General features: G+C 45.5%; 1 protein-coding gene across 2 annotated transcripts in view; it reads left to right on the top strand.

Moving 5' to 3' along the window:
* The window catches only part of SRPX (sushi repeat containing protein X-linked), an 88995-nt gene that overhangs the window by 56740 nt on the left and 15606 nt on the right, over positions 1–16649 (top strand). For both annotated transcript variants that reach the window (XM_070066532.1, XM_070066533.1), the window contains 3 exons: positions 2059–2250; positions 4812–4988; positions 16429–16555. In XM_070066532.1, the coding sequence (XP_069922633.1) occupies positions 2059–2250; positions 4812–4988; positions 16429–16555 (496 nt within the window). The remainder of the gene's footprint in view (positions 1–2058; positions 2251–4811; positions 4989–16428; positions 16556–16649) is intronic.

Genomic DNA, 16649 nt, shown 5'->3' with positions numbered 1-16649 from the left:
AAAGCAGTCAGCGGGGCAGGTGGAATGAAGGGGGTAAGGGGTGTTGAAGGTGAAGCAGTAAATTAATCTTTCCTGTTACAAGGGCACAAAGAGAGAGGGAGGGAGAGAAATTTCCTCTAAGAGTCACAGAAACCAGTAGGTTCCAATTCCCACTTTTGCTTGAGTGGTACACGTCTGTGGCTCTTTCCAGAATTTAAGGTAAAGATTTTTGATTATAAAGAAATATGCTCAGCTTGGCAGTACTAAGCAAACATACCCCAAGGGCTTCTCACTTACATGTAAATCTTGAAATTTTTTAGTTTCATAATTTATCTGGAGACATCACCAAAAAAAAAAAAAAACTAAACAAAACATTTAAAATTGGCTCAAGAATTCTTTTCCACTTATAAGAGAATGAGGGAGATGTGTATGTTCTTTAGTATCTTACTTCGGGTCCAACTTTATCTCATTTAAAAGTCTTAGTAAGGGGGCTGGCATTGTGACTTAGCAGGTTAAGCCACTGCTTGTGATGCCGGCATCTCATATCAGAGCACTGATTTGAGTCCTGACTGCCTTACTTCTGATCCAGTTCCCTTCTAATGGGCCTGGGAAGGCAGTGGAGATGACTCAAGTACTTGGGGCCCTGATACCATGTGTCAGGATGGAGTTCCTGGCTCATAGCTTCAGCCTGCCCCAGCACGGTCCACTGTGGCCATTTCTTGAGCACACCAGTAGATGGAAGATCTCTCTGTCTCTCAAATAAATAAATGTTAGTACGAGTGTATACAAGCTGTGTGTGTAAACCCTTAGAGGAAGGAACATTTTTTTCAAGCAAGGTCTATAGGCCTGATGTGAACTCCTGCAAGTCTATATCCATATGAGTGAATTTAATTAACTTTAGGTTAAGCCATCAGGATATCACCTTTATCCAAAATGACTAAGGCATTGTAGTTGAGTCCTGGTTTTAGGACCCACTTGCAGTCATCCTCAGATATTTTACAAAGAAAGTATTAGCTAACATGAACGTGAAATCACACAATTTTAAAAACAGAAGGCAGTGTATCCACGAGACCTGGACATGACAGTTTTCATGACTGAGAAGAACATCCTCAAAAAAATTCCTCCAACAGTACAATAGGGTGTGTCCTCCTCGCTGGCCACATGATGGCGCACTTATCCCACTCACTGACAGCACCGATGGCGTGAGGAGCCAGGCAGCAGGAAGGAAATGGCTCTTGCTCAGAGGATTGAGAGCCTGGCAGGCTTGAAGGAGTTGTCAGTGGTCCCCATCTCTTGTTGGACATTGGTGCAGTGGCCACTGTAGGAGCTTTCCCCTTCAAGGAGCTAATCATACCCAGCTATTTGTGGATCTGAGAGAGTACCTGCCAAAGGCACAGCAGAGGAGAGGCTCTGATTGATTAGTGCCATCATAGATGAGTTCCGGGCAACTATGAAGCCACAAACAAAACAGCCCGCAAGTGTGCCGGGTGGGCAGTGTGTCCCTCTCCAAATGAGGAATGGTTGGGAGCATCTGAACATGGAGAGACTGCTTCCCTGTGGAGAGCAATGGTTCTAAGCAATTATTGACACTACCACTGTGTATGAATGGCTAGGGCTTGGGTTCACAACATTATCATAATTATTATCATAATCAGTTGCCCTCCAGAGAGTAATATGCATCTAGTTATAGGAAATACTTCAAAAAAACAAGCATTTATTGGACAGGTACTGTGTTAAGCACTGTGTAAGGTCCTTGATATGCATTTTTTTATTGTTGTTTTGTCCTCACTTGTATAATGGCCTTCTGGCATAAGTATAGGTATTTGACTCACAGAAGTTAGGTAACTTGTCCAACATCACACAGCTACTTTTAGAGGATCTCAGATTCATATTCAGCTGTGTCTGACATCTAGTCCATGACCATGACTTTCCTATCCAGAGAGACCTGGAAGAACATGAGCATGATTTGGAGGTCTAACATGTGGAACGCAGCTGGCCTGGGGCTGAGAGAGTAAGAGCATGCATTATCTGCACATGTCACATCCTGGTTTTCCTCTCCTTTGTTTCTGCTGCCTGTAGACACCCCCTGGTGCTCCCCCCTCAAGGTGAAGTACGGGGATGTGTACTGCAGGGCCCCTCAAGGAGGATACTACAAAACAGCCCTGGGCTCCAGATGCGACATTCGCTGCCGGAAGGGCTACGAGCTGCATGGCTCTTCCCAGCTGATCTGCCAGTCCAACAAGCGGTGGTCCGACAAGGTCATCTGCAAACGTGAGTAGCACAGCCTTGTGTTGGGTTCTCAGGGACAGTCGGGGCCAGAGTTCTTTGGCTCAGAGATCTGGGCCTTTCACTGAACATTGCAGAAAAGCGCCAGCGTGCGGTGGGTGTGTGAGGGCTCTTTCAGGGAGAAGGGTGTGGTCAGCTGTTTGGGAAAAGGGGAAAGATGGGATTTGCTCAGCAAATGGCTGATGTCTGTGCAGGAAGTGCTGCATCCTGAAGAGGTGCTGGGGATTTAGAAACAGATGGCACGCACAGGTTCTGTGTGAGGGGTGGGTTTCAGGAACAGCATCACAGAGAGGGGGGCAGGGGTGTGAACCTTACGGTAAGTACAAGGGAGGTCCTATGTCAGGGATTTGTAGCAGATTAAGGAAGTAAACTCTCCTCCAAAATAAACAACAAAAACAAATGAAAGAAATGTTCTACTAAGTAATGGAGCTTAGGGAGGAAGGAAACAGTCACTGAAGAAGTGCTGCTTATTCCATGAAAGGGAAGAAGATTAGAACATTTCAGGGGCAGGAGTTCTGCCCAGTGCTTAAGACTCCCCTCAAAATGCCCGAGTCTCATAATGCAGTACCTCGGTTCAACTCCTCCCTCTGGCTCCATTCCAGCTTCCTGCTAATGCAGACCCTGGGAGGCAGCAGTGATGGCTCAAGTAATTGAGTCCTTGCCACCCATGTGGGAGACCTGGATTGAGTTCCCGGCTCCTGGCTTCCCCAGCCATTGTGGGCATTTACAGATGAATCAGTGGACAAGAACATGTGTGCTCTCTCTCCCTCCCCCTCTCAAATAAATAATTTTTTTCAAAAAAAAAAAAAAGAGCATTTCAGGGGTTGATTTTTAGCCTAGTGACAAGTCATCCCTCTCAAATAAATAAATGACTTTTTTTTAAAGGAAGTAAAAAGCATTTCAAAGACTGATTTTTTAACCTCATGACAAGTAATATCTCATGTGAAAAATTGCAAGTGGTCCAGCATTGTCAAAGCGTGTTTTAGAGGCCTTTGTTTTTCAAAAACAGCCACCACTTATTAAGCACCTATTGTTTGCCAAGCATTTTGCACAACTCAACTTTGCTAAAGGCATTGATATGGTTGTCATTACTTTAACTTCATTTTGGGGGACACTGAGGCTTGGGACTGCAGTCACGTGACCCAGGCTAGGCACACTATGCAATGGGATGACGGTGGTGGACACCTTGTGCTTCACCTGTTTCCCTGGTACCCTTTTACCAGTTCTGTATATCATTTCCCCAGCTTCTGAGTACTTTGCTTTTGAACTTGTACCTTTAACCTTCTTAGAAGAAGGAAGTCTGCTCCTTCGGAAAACTGCTCTTTTTTTTTGTGACAAGGAAAAGCATCTCTTGTGAGCAGGCTGGAACTCTCCCAGGATTGATTGGTAAAGGATTATAAAAGCCCAGGTGGGGCTGGCACTGTGGCGTAGCGGGTAGAGCCACCACCTGCAGTGCGGGCATCCCATATCGGTGCTGGTTTGAGTCCCGGCTGCTCTACTTCCGATCCAGCTCTCTGCTGTGGCCTGGGAAAGTGGTAGAAGATGGCCCAAATGCTTGGGACCCTGCACCCACATGGGAGACCTGGAAGAAGCTCCTGGCTTCAGATCAGCACAGCTCTAGCTGTTGTGGCCAACTGGGGATTCTCTCTCTCTCTCTCTCTCTCTCTCTCTCTCTCTCTCTGCCTCTCCTCCTCTCTCTGTATAACTCTGACTTTCAAATAAATAAATAAATCTTAAAAAAAGAAAGTGCAGCTTCCTTGCCCAGAGGCAAGACAGACTCTGAACTGTCAGTCCTGCTCCAGGTTGCCCTGAGTGTGGAAGCGCACTGAGGCTGGCTTTGCCCGGGTCAATCCACTGATGCCACCTTGCTTGGCTTCCTTCCCTTCCCTATCCTGCTTCTTCCGTGCCCTCACTCCTTTGCCTGGAGTGGTTTCTTACTAAACCACCTGCACTCAAATCATTCTCTCAAGATCTGCTTCTGGGGAACATACCCAAACATAGTGGCCTAGCTGGGATGACAGTCCAAGCTTTGTGCCTCTTGTGTGTGACATATATACCCCATTGTTCCTCTAGTTCCACCTGTTATTGTTTTAAGATTTATTTATATATTTGAAAGGCAGAGTTACACAGAAGGAGAGAGAGAGAGAGGGAAAGAGAGAGAGAGATCGATCTTCAGTCTGCTGGTTCACTCCACAAATGGCCACAACAACCAGGGCTAGATCAGGTCAAAGCCATAAGCCTGGCACTCCATGCAGGTTCCCCACGTGGGTGCAGGGACCCAAGGGCTTGGGCCATCTTCTGCTGCTTTCCCAGGCCATAGCAGAGAGCTGGATCAGAAATGGAGCAGCCAGGACCAAAATTGCATCCATATGGGATGTCATTGTTGCAAGCAGTGGCTTAATCCGCTGTGCCACACCACCAGCCCCATCCATTTGTTTTATTTAAATTAACTTTTCACTTTATGTTTTCACAGTTTCTGGACTCCGAAACTCCATGGGTTTTAACAGCAACAGCAACAACCAAATTTGATTTTGTCTTTTTCACAGAAAAGCGATGTCCTACCCTTGCCATGCCAGCAAATGGAGGGTTTAAGTGTGTAGATGGAGCCTACTTTAATTCCCGTTGTGAGTATTACTGTTCACCAGGATACACACTGAAAGGGGAGAGGACAGTCACATGTATGGACAGCAAGGCCTGGAGTGGTCGACCAGCCTCCTGTGTGGGTAAGAAAATGCCCCAGCCCTTGGAAAGCGCCTACTTTGGAGGAGCAGGGGTGGGTGCTATAGTGGATTTTAAAGGCAGCCTCGGATTCCATGAAAAGCATAAGCTCCCAGCTTTGTTCTCAGTAGCTCTCTTCATCCCTGGGTCTCTGGCTCCGCTGGAGACCTGACCTCCTTCTCAGGGCTGCCTTCACTGCTCATGGCTTCCTCCTCATGGCTTGCTGTTGAGGCAGCTCTAGGCTGTCTGAGATATAGCACATGCCTGCCACTTCATTTCACGGCTCTGTCTTGTTCATCGAGAGGAGTTACATATGAAGGGTCTGTCCTGCAGAGAGCATCTATGTGTCTTTCAGCCAACGGACCTAGTTCCTTTGTCATTGACTCTGATGGTCAGCAAGCATTCAGTTTGCTTAGCTGGCAGGAGCTGGGATATTTTACCTTACTCTGGGTTTGTCGGGTAGTGAGTGGTTCTTACTGTGTGGTCCTGGGAGCAGAGCCACAGTATCTCTTGGGAACTCTTTGGAAATGAAAAGTATCAATCCCTCACCCCACACACCTGCTGAATCAGAAACTCTGGGGGGTGGGACCTGGCACCTTGCACTTGAATTCTGAAGCTGCTTTCGCGCACTGCTTCTCAAACTTTACCGTGCACAGGACTCATCTGGAGACCTGGGTGAAAATGCAGATTCTAATTCAGCAGATCTGGGTGAGGACCTGAACTTCTTATAGACGATGCTCTTGGGCAAAGTTTTTAAGCCTTGACACAATGGACATTTGGGGCCAGATAATTCTTTCTTTCTTTTTTCTTTTTTTGATAGTTCCTTGCACTGTCGGATGTTTAGCAGATTTCTCGGCTTTTATTTGCTAGGTGTCACTAACACTTGCTTGCAAACCCAGCTTCCCTCCAACCACCTTCCCACCCCATGTGACAACCAAAAATATCTCCAGATATCACCAGTGATATTGGAGGGTTAGCGGAGAAAAATCACATCCCATTGAGAACCAGTGGTTTAGGAGCTGTGGAGTCCCCACTTGAGCTACACACACAGAGAGAGGTTTTCCATCCACTGGTTCACTCCCCAAATGGCTGCAACAGCCTGGGCAGGGCCAGACCAAGGCCAGGAGCCAGGAGCTTCCTCTGGGTCTCCCACATGGGTGCAGGGGCCCAAGCTCCTGGGTCATCCTCCATTGCCTTCCCAGGCGCATTAGCAGGGAGCTGAATTGGAAGTGGAACAGCCAGGACCTGAACTGGCACCATTATGGGATGCTGGCATCACAGGCGGCGGCTTTACCTGCTATGCCACAAAGCTAGCCCCCCAGGTAGTTTTCATGCGTGATGAAAAGTGAGAACCAGACAATGGTTCTCAAATGTGGTCCCCCAAGAGCAGCAGCAGCATCTGAAAACTTGTTAGAAATTCAAATTGTCAGACATAAATGATTGGAAACTCTGGAGTGAGGCCTAGCAATCTGTGTTTTCTTATTTTTTATAAAAAGGTTTGTTTATTTATTTAAAAGGCAGAGTTAGAGATGCAGAGGCAGAGAGAGAGAGAGAGGGGTCTTCCATCTGTTGGTTCACTTCCCAAATGGCCTCAATGGCCGGAGCTGCGCTGATCTGAACTCAGGACCCAGGAGCTTTTAGGTCCCCCACATGGGTGCAGGGGCCCAAGGACTTGGGCCGTCTTCTACTGCTTTCCCAGCTAGATTGGAAGTGGAGCAGCCAGGACTTGAACTGGCACCCATATGGGATGCCAGCACTGCAGGCAGCAGCTTTACCCGCTATGCCACAGTGCTGGCACCAATCAGAGAGATTTAAAAGCAAGATTTATTAGAGTTGAAGACCTCCAGCCAGAGTGGCATGGAGTGGGGTTCCAAGAGAGGCTAAACCCGAAGGGGCCAGTGGTTTTTAAGCACAATTTTGGGGAGAAAAAACTTGACATTCAGGTGGAGACAAAACCCATTTGCAGTCTTTTACCCTGCTGGGCTTGCTCAGGATAAAACAAAAAGGGCCATCAGAGGGTGGGATACCTAATTTGCTTTGCAGTAAACTGGGAGCTCAGAAGGGATTGCCACTCCCTTGCTATTCTCATGATGACATTGGAAGCTTTCAAGGGTGGGCAGGCAGGCACTTTGACCTTGTTAAAGCTTTTGCACCCTCAGTTTCCACTGGGACCACCCTGACTGCCTATTAATGCATCTGGTTCCTCATAGGCACTGGATTTTTTTTTACAGCTCCCTAAGAGGTCCAAGAATCACTATCTTGAGGGATCATTTACTCAAAAACCTTTGGATAACATTCTGGTACAACTCACCATTTTGTAGATGATGCCTGAGAAGTTACCTGAGTGCCTGGGATTGCATACAGCCAGGCCTGGAGCTACATCTCTAGGCTCTCAGGCCTAAACTCTTTGACTCCAGGGATGGTTCCAGTCCTAAGATGCTAGGGCAGCAGATCACAGGAGCCTGGCTCCTGCCCTGCTTGCATTTGCCCATCTACCCGTTAGTCTGCTCATGTGCTTTCCCTCCAGGACTCTTTCTTCACTGCCAGTGTCTAGAGTGGATACTTCAACAACAAAGACTAAAATCTGTTGCTATCTTCTGGGAGGCAGATGTGAGACAGCACCTCTGGCTTCAAGCCTAGGGCTGGCTTCTTGAAGGCATCACCGCCTACTGTCTTCTCTGGCAGCATCAGCCATTATTATCACTCTGAACATAACTGGCAAATGAGCTATGGCCAAGGAACCAGACCGAAGATGCAATCAAATACCCTTTAATATCTGAATCGCCATACTGTATATCCTGTTGACAAAAGCAATAGGTCAAATAAACACTCAGATTTATTTTGAGCTTCTCTTCATTCATGTTGGTCAGTAATCAGGAAAATAGGAAGCATTCTATTTGAAACAGAGGGGAATTTATTTTTTTATTTTTTTTAACTTTTATTTAATGAATATAAATTTCCAAAGTACAGCTTATGGATTACAATGGCTTCCCCCCATAACTTCCCTCCCACCCGCAACCCTCCCCTTTCTCTCTCCTTCTCCCCTTCCATTCACATCGAGATTCATTTTCATTTCTCTTATATACAGAAGATCAGTTTAGTATATATTAAGTAAAGATTTCAACAGTTTGCACCCACATAGAAGCACAAAGTGAAAAATACGAAACAGAGGGGAATTTAATACAGGGAACTGATTACAGACCTACAGGGGGAGCTAGAGGAGCTAAAGAGGAAAAATGCTGTTGTTACCAGAATTTGGAAGCCGCTGCTGACCAAGGGCTGGAGAAGCCAAAGTGGGATTCACCCCAAAGCCCATGAGCCCACCCTGATGCTGACATTTCTGTAACTGCCACTGTTACTGAAGGAAGTCAGGAGGCCTTGAAACACTCATTGAATTCTACCTCCTTCCTGCCTTCCAGTCTCATAAGAGTGTCTCCATTGGCAAACCTATCTGGCGCCCAGCTGGTAAAGTGATCTATGGAAATGTAATTTTGAGGCTTTCAGTCCTGGCAGTAGAGGGGAGATTACACAAAAACTGAGAACCAACAACACATTTGGCACAGCAACCTTCTAGACTTCGCTTGAATCTCCGTGATGAAAAACACTGCAGAACAGTCCTGGTCAACCAGTGCAGGTAGAATGGTTCTGGGGGTAGGAGAGGACCCCAACATCCTTGTCTGTCTTTGAGGGTATGGCCTCACACTAGATGTTCAAATGGAAAGGGTACCTCAGGGTTGTTGCTTTCAGCATCCCCCCTGTGATTTGGTATGTGCAGGCCAGCTCTTTAAATTAACCCAAAATAAAAATGAAATCTCTACTCTCTCATATTGAAAGGGACAAAGATGAGTGTGAGAGGAGAGGAGAAGCTCACATTTTTTTTCCTGCTAAGCAAGCTTGGCAGAACCTTCTAGGAATCATAATGTTCAGATTTCCAAATTGTGTGCGACAATGGAAATAAATTGCTAATTGTTCACAGAAAGCAGCAAGCATGTCTAAAGCTGGACCAGATGGGCCTGGTACCTTCCCAGAGGGAGAGAGAAAGAACTAAGAAATGAGCCCCAGTTTCAAAAGATTTAGCTTAAGAGTTTGCCAAAACAAATTTTAGGCATATCTGGGGGAAGGGGAATTATGAATGTAATTAGATGGGAGTGGCCAAAAGGGAGCTCATTTTTTTTTTTTAATTTTGGTTTTTGGTGACAGACAAGCTGGAATTTGTCCTCAGTGAATTTTATTGCAGGGGTATCATTTACCCTTTTGGCTTTAAATGTATTAAATAAGTTTAATAAATTTCCTTGTATGTTGGCAAAGCTTGGGGGTCCTTGAGCATAACTCAGAGCGCCAACCCTCCTATTTTAGGAGCAGACACATGGTGGCTGAGTAGTTCCCAGATTTCCACACAACCTTGGCCAGAGCTGTGCTGAGTGCTGAGAAAGTCATCCCAATTCTCTTCTAGACCAGGAGGGTCTAGAGAAGACTGGGCTTAATTTTGACTCCTGAGGTGGTCAGTTCTGTGGTCTGGCCAATTTGAAAGTAACTACCACGAGTTAAAAATTAATTCTCTTCTGCAGAACATACTCTGGCAGTTGAGTAAAGTTCATGGTTATTTCAGAAAAAAAAACCTATAAATTGCAGGAGGGTTGAATATTTAGAATTCTATAATTCCCATGATATATAAAAATAAACCTTAGAATGTAAACACTATTGTTTTTGGGAGCTATTTTTTCTTCCTTTCCATTTTTACTTATTTTTAGTTACATTGGCACTTACATAGAACAATGGGCAGTTGGAATTACAACAAGTCCTCATTTACAGAGCAGATTTTCAGTAGACACACAATCTCTTTTTTAAAGCAACACTTTTCCCAGGCCAAAACAGGAAAAAAAAATGGAAGCTAATTTAGACACCACAGAAAGTGAAAACCCAGCCAGTGTTTTTGACATGCCAAGAGTACCTATTTAATTGCTTTAACAAAGGACAATGTACAAACCAACTTGGGTGTTGTTTGGAATTGCTCTGTTATTATTTTACATTTCCTACAGAGTAGGGCAGATGGAGATTTATTAACACAAAATGAAATTCTGGAATTAAAAAAGAATCACTGGGAGCCGCCTCTGTGGCATAGTGGGTAAACCTTTTGCCTGCAGTGCCGGCATCCCATATGGGCAGCAGTTCGAGTCCTGGCTGCTCCACTTCTGACCCAGCTCTCTGCTGTGGCCTGGGAAAGCAGAAGATGGCCCAAGTCCTTGGGCCCCTGCACCTGTGTGGGAGGCCCAGAAGAAGCTCCTGGCTTTGGATTGACCCATCTCCAGCCATTGTAGCCATGTGGGGAGTGAACCAAAGGATGGAAGACCTCTTTGTCTTTCTGTCTGTCTTTCTCTCTGCCTCTGTCTCTCAAATAAATTAATTAAAAATTTTTTTTAAATCTCTGAAACTTAAAATATGCCAATCAATCACATACTTTTCTTGCTTCCCAACTGTCTGGCAGCTGGGTTGACCCAGTGACCCATAGGAATGTTTGCTGGGCTACATTGCATTATTCAGTGGATGATACAAACTTCACTGGGACTAAGGATAAATAAATCACTGCAATACTGCAGATCATCTTAAATCATGCTAAATTTTTCCTGGGTTGACAAAAATACATTCTTTTGAAAACTCGCAGGAAGCTAGCTTTAGCTTTAAAATGACTTGATTGATTGAAATATGGATCACTTTTTACTGCACATAATTTGCTAGTGAAAATTTAATAAGCTTTCAGCATCCTCTGTCACATAAACATATGATCAATACATTTTTTTCAGATTTATCTTATTTATTTGAAAGACAGAGTTACATAGAGAGGTAGAACCAGAGAGAGAGAGAGAGAGAGAGAGAGAGAGGTCTTCCATCTGTTGGTTCACTCTTCAAATGGCCTCAACAGCCAGAGCTAAGCTGATCCAAAGCCAGAGCCAAGAGCTTCTTCCGGGTCTCCTATGTGGGTACAGGGGCCCAAGGACTTGGGCCATCTTCCAGTGCTTTCCCAGGCCATAGCAGAGAGCTGGATGGGAAGAGGAGCAGCCAGGACAAGAACCGGTACCCATATGGGATGCCAATGCTGCAGGCGGAGGATTAACCTACTGTGCCACAGTGCCGGTCCCTGCATGAGTTTTCTATGGCCAGATTTGCTCTGTATTTGGCAGTCACTCACTGCCTAAGACCCCATGAAATAAATACTTCCTTCCTTATCACCAGCCTCAATTTTATATTTATATCAGTGATCTAATTACTACACACAGATCAGCCTAAATTTAGTGGCTTCAAACAACTGTGATATTGCTCAAATATTCCCTGGGTTGGAAATTTGGGTAACGCTCCTAGGAAGGCTCATCTCTGCTGCCTGTGGTAATAGCTGAGGTACTGGTGCTGGGAGATCCAAGATGGCCTCCCTCACATGTCTAACACCTCAGTTGGAGGAAACTGCATTGACTGTGGTCCTAGTCTTTCTCCCTCCTTCCCTCCCTCCTTCTCTCTCTCTCTCTCTTTCTCTCAATTTCTCATCCTCATTTCATGGACTTATCTGTCAGTTGGACTTTTTTTTTGACAGGCAGAGTTAGTGAGAAAGAGAGACAGAGAGAAAGGTCTTCCTTCCATTGGTTCACCCCCCAAATGGCCGCTACGGCCGGCGTGCTGCGCCGATCTGAAGCCAGGAGCCAGGTACTTCCTCCTGGTCTCCCATGCGGGTACAGGGCCCAAGCACTTGGGCCATCCTCCACTGCCTTCTGGGGCCACAGCAGAGAGCTGGACTGGAAGAGGGGCAACTGGGACAGAACTGGCGCCCTGACCAGGACTAGAACCCAGAGTACTGGCGCCACAGGCAGAGGATTAGCCTAGTGAGCCGTGGCGCCGGCTAGTTGGACTTCTTTAGATGACAACTGGTTTCCAAACTGGGAAAAGCAGAATGTTTGAGACTCTTTAAAGGCCTAAGTGTAGAACTGGCATCGAGTCGCTTCCCTTAACATTTTAATGTGACCTATTGGCCAAGACATTATCCTTTTGAACATCTTCCTTATTTCCACTACCTTCCTGGATAGCTATGTTAAGGACTCCCAACTCAATAATATGTTTCTCATATTTTGTATTTAGGGAGGAAAGTAGAGCACAAAGAAGAGACAGTTTGTCAGATGTCCCCATGAGTGGGGCAGAGGGCAGAGGCCAAGATTTTCACTGAGAGTTTCCGAATTTCCACACAATAACTGGCTCTGCAGGGAAGCTGACTCAAGAGGAAACAGTAATTATGTTTCTATAGTAACTTTGTTCATTTCATTGATGGAGGTTTGTCATAACTTATAAAGAGCCGTGGTGGTCATGGCTGGGGAATAATAGCCTTATGGCTCCAGAGTATTTGCAAAGGGCAGGCCACCTGGTCTCATCAATTGAGGGAGAGGGCAGCTGCTCAAGGATGCATCCGAATCAGTTCCTGCTGCTGCTCTTCAAGGATTTATGGGGAAGCTGGGGCAGGCAGTCAGCAAAGAATATGTGTGCAAAGGTTGGAGGGAAGCAACAGGCAGCAGTTTGCAGCAGGCAGATACAGAGAAACATTTGGTTTATCACAACCATTGAAAAACACGTGATGGTCTCTTACATCCCAGACCACAAAGAAATTCCAAAAAAGAGGAGATACTTCCCAGTCTATAAATGGTGATGCTAATAACACTACTTAGTCTAATAGGTGGTTGTGAATTCAGTGAAATAATGCAGGGACAGTGCTCCGCGTGGGGTGGCCACATACAAAGGTTCAGTAAATACTAGCTATTATTTGTAGTGATTTCTTTCTTCTTTCTGCTTTGGAAGAGCACTGTGTCTGAAAAGCTGGGCAAGTTTTGTCTCATCATTGTTAGCTGGACACGAGCAGGCTTTTAGAAAACCCTGAGACTCTCTTCCCAGATAACCTACTTTGGAGTTTGTATATGATCAGGGCATCTAGCTGATACAAAAAAAAAGACCACTGTTACCCCAGTGTTCTGTTTACCTGACAGAGGCTGAGTCTCTCTTCACTCTAACAATGTTGCTCCAAGACAATATACACAATGTAATTTTACATTTAGATTGTATCCTCTCCATCTAAAAATAGATACATCAAACTTATTTAAAGTATCTTCCATTTCATCATAATGCTTATATGCTTTATTTTGTCAATGGTAAGAAGCACTTTTTCACATTTTAATATCACTGGAGTTGTGATGCATCTCCCAATTGATAGTGATTTAGAGTCAATAAAATGTGATCATTACTCAATTTAAGATTAGCATATTAAGGCTGTAAATTCACACTCCATTAAAAGGTGACATAGAATGTGATGGAACAAAGACAGAAGCCTCAGCCATTCTTGCTCACTGCCCAAGAGACCGATAAACATTGCAATATAATCCTTGCCCCTGAATCTCAGTTGGGTCACACACCCTATTGCCTTCATGCCCCACCCTCATTCTTTTCCTGGTTCCCAAGGCCCCGCCCAGTTCCAGGAAATCCCCTCCACCTGCTGCCCCCCACCCCCACCCCTACCCCTAGCCCTCCTAAGATATAAAAAGGCCGGGCCCCTGGGGGTCAGGGCCTTCTGCCCCGTGTTCCTTCAATGTGCACGTGGGCAGTTGGTCACCCACCTGTAGGGATTTATTTTCTCTGAATAAATTCGGTCTGGCTGTCAATTCGTACTCTGCCTCCTCTCTATTCCACGCTTCTTTCCCTAACATTTATGGTGCCCCGTGTGAGGCGGCACCAATCTGCAACTCTTTTTGCTAACTGAATGAATATGAAGTTAAATATTTGAAGGCAAAATTGTTTAACAAATTATTAATAATTTCTTACCCTAAATAAAATGAGAAGTTATTAGAGAAGAGAAAATAAATGAAGAATTTTACGTGATACATTTATTGTCTCAAGATGCTTCTGATTCAGAGCTGGCATTGTGGTGTAGCACGCATGGCAATTCGGGGGTCTGTTGCTCTGCTTTGGATCCAACTCCCTGCTAATGCACCACGGGAGACCCAGATGGAGTTCTGGGCTCCTGGCTTCAGCCTGGCCCAACCCTGGCCAATCCAGCTGTTGTGGCCAATTGTGGAGTGAACCAGCAGATAGAAGATCTCTCTTTCTCTCCCTCTCTCTCTGTAACTCCACCTTTCAAATAAATAATCTTTTTAAAATATGTTTGTGAGTCTATGTTGAAAGGACATTTAGGGGTGGGCATTGTGGCACATGGATTAAGCCACCTATTAGGATACCTGCATCCCATATGTAAGTACCTGGTATCAAGTCCAGCCTCTGCTCCCAATCCAGCTTCCTGCTAATGTGCCTTGGAAGCAGCAGAGGATGGTTCAAGTGCTCGAGTTAGTGCTACTCACATGGGAGACCTGGATGGAGTTCCTGGATCCTGGCTCACCCTGGCTCAGTCCCAGCAGTTGCAGGCATTTGGGGAGTAAATAAGCAGATAGAAGATTTCTCTCTCTCTCTCTCTCTGTCACTTTGCATTTCAAAAAAATGAATAAATTTTTAAAAGGAAAAACAGTATATTTAATCTTCATTCCACATTTAATAACATTTAAATAATTCTTAGTACATATGTAAATCAATGCAAAGCTGAGTGCTATTAAGTTTTTATCTCTTTTAAAATGTATTCTATACCTGCTCAGAATCAAAGTAAAATCTGCAAAAATTTAAACTTACTCTTTTTTTAAAATTAATTAATTAATTATTTTTTTTAGAGAGATACAGAGAGAAGGGTCTTCCTTTTCCGTTGGTTCACCCCCCAAATGGCTGCCACAGCCAGTGCGCTGCGCCGATCCGAAGCCAGGAGCCAGGTGCCTCCTCCTGGTCTCCCATGGGGTGCAGGGCCCAAGCACTTGGGCCATCCTCCACTGCACTCCCTGGCCACAGCAGAGAGCTGGACTGGAAGAGGAGCAACCGGGACAGAATCCGGTGCCCTGACCGGGACTAGAACCCGGTGTGCTGGTGCCGCAAGGTGGAGGATTAGCCAAGTGAGCCACGGCGCCGGCCTAAACTTACTCTTTGGATTTCATTTCAGCTGTGATAAGATGAAATACAAGCAAGTGTAGGACTGATATAATTTATTTCTAGCCCCCATTATCAATCCATCTTGATAGTGAGGAGGCAGAACTTCTCCTATCAGATAGAGAAGCAACTTGGGGAAACTGGGGAGGTCTTTGGAGAGCCAGAACCAGAGCAAAACTGCTGTCCCCAAACACAAAGCCACAAGTCCAATGGCAGTTCAGTGAGAGAGTGGACCCAGACAGATCATTGCCTCTTTTAAGATATTGAACTGTTTGTTAGGAAGAAATATAGCAGGAAGAGAAAGAGTTTGTTCCCAGTGGTAAGTGCTGACTTTGCTTACAATTCACACTGCCACTATCTACATGTGTGGTCTTTTTTTTTTAATGATTTAGGTAGTATCTTCAATTTAAAAACAAAGATTTATTTATTTATTTGAAAGTCAGAGTCACACACACACAGAGAGAAGGAGAGGCAGAGAGAGAGAGAGGTCTTCCATCTGCTGGTTCACTTCCCAATTGGCTGCAACAGCTGGAGCTGTGCCCATCCAAAGCCAGGAGCCAGGAGTCTCTTCCGGGTCTCTCACGTGGATGCAGGGGCCCAAGGACTTGGGAAATCTTCCACTGCTTCCCCAGGCCATAGTGGAGAGCTGGATCAGGAGTGGAGCAGCTGGGACTCGAACTGGTGCCCGTATTGGATGCAGGCACAGTGCTAGCCTCCCATGTATGGTCTTAAATAAATCACTTAAGCTCTCTGAGCCTCATTTAAATATTATAAAATGAGAGAGACAAGTGGCTCCTTTATACCTCCACGTTTTTACCTTGCTTGGGGCAATGCCATTTTCTACCTGGTGTTACATTTCATGTGTGGTGACTGTAAGCTCTTTGAAAAGTCAGGAGTAAAGGATTCTGTTGCCTCTGTGCACCCCGAACCATCACAATTGGAATGCAGCCTTGCTAAGAGAAGCACTCACGGAAGTTTTGCCGCCTTGAGTTGAGTCAGTGTAGGTGATGGGTATGGTACCTTTCGGTAATATTCTTTGATGCTATCTTTCCAGAAGGAGGATCTCACCAAAGCTGAATGCTTTCTAGCTTCAGCTGGTAGGTGCCAGTGTGCCGGTTCAGGCGGCAGAGTTTGGAAGCCCATGGGGGAATGAGCTATACCTGTTACCCCACAGGACACCTAGTGAGGCCAGTTGATTGCAGGTTTAGCTCTGTGCGCGAGTACTCCAGCCATCTTCAAAACTCAACAGGAGACAGAGGGGAAAGTGAAGGGAAAGACGAGAAATAGAGAGGACACAGTCTTTTAGCATTGGGGGCTGTCTAGACATTTGGGTATGTCAAACTTTGGGTGTTGAGCCCCAACTTCTTGGTGATGGAGAGAATGTTTTGATTGTACTTTCAGACATGGAACCTCCTAGAATCAAGTGCCCAAGTGTGAAGGAACGCATTGCCGAACCCAATAAGCTAACAGTCCGGGTATCCTGGGAGACCCCTGAAGGAAGAGACACAGCAGATGGCATTCTCACCGAGTAAGTGCAGCTGGCAGCTGCAGTGACGCTGTGTCCTCACGCGAGGCGTTTACTCCCCAGTGTGGGAGTGTGTTCGTGCTGCTCTGCTTATGCG

This window comes from Oryctolagus cuniculus, chromosome X (genome assembly GCF_964237555.1).
Source record: "Oryctolagus cuniculus chromosome X, mOryCun1.1, whole genome shotgun sequence".
In the NCBI taxonomy this organism is placed as follows: domain Eukaryota; kingdom Metazoa; phylum Chordata; class Mammalia; order Lagomorpha; family Leporidae; genus Oryctolagus; species Oryctolagus cuniculus.
The sequence above is the reverse complement of the archived record's forward strand: the minus strand, read 5'-3'. Positions and strand labels throughout refer to the sequence as shown.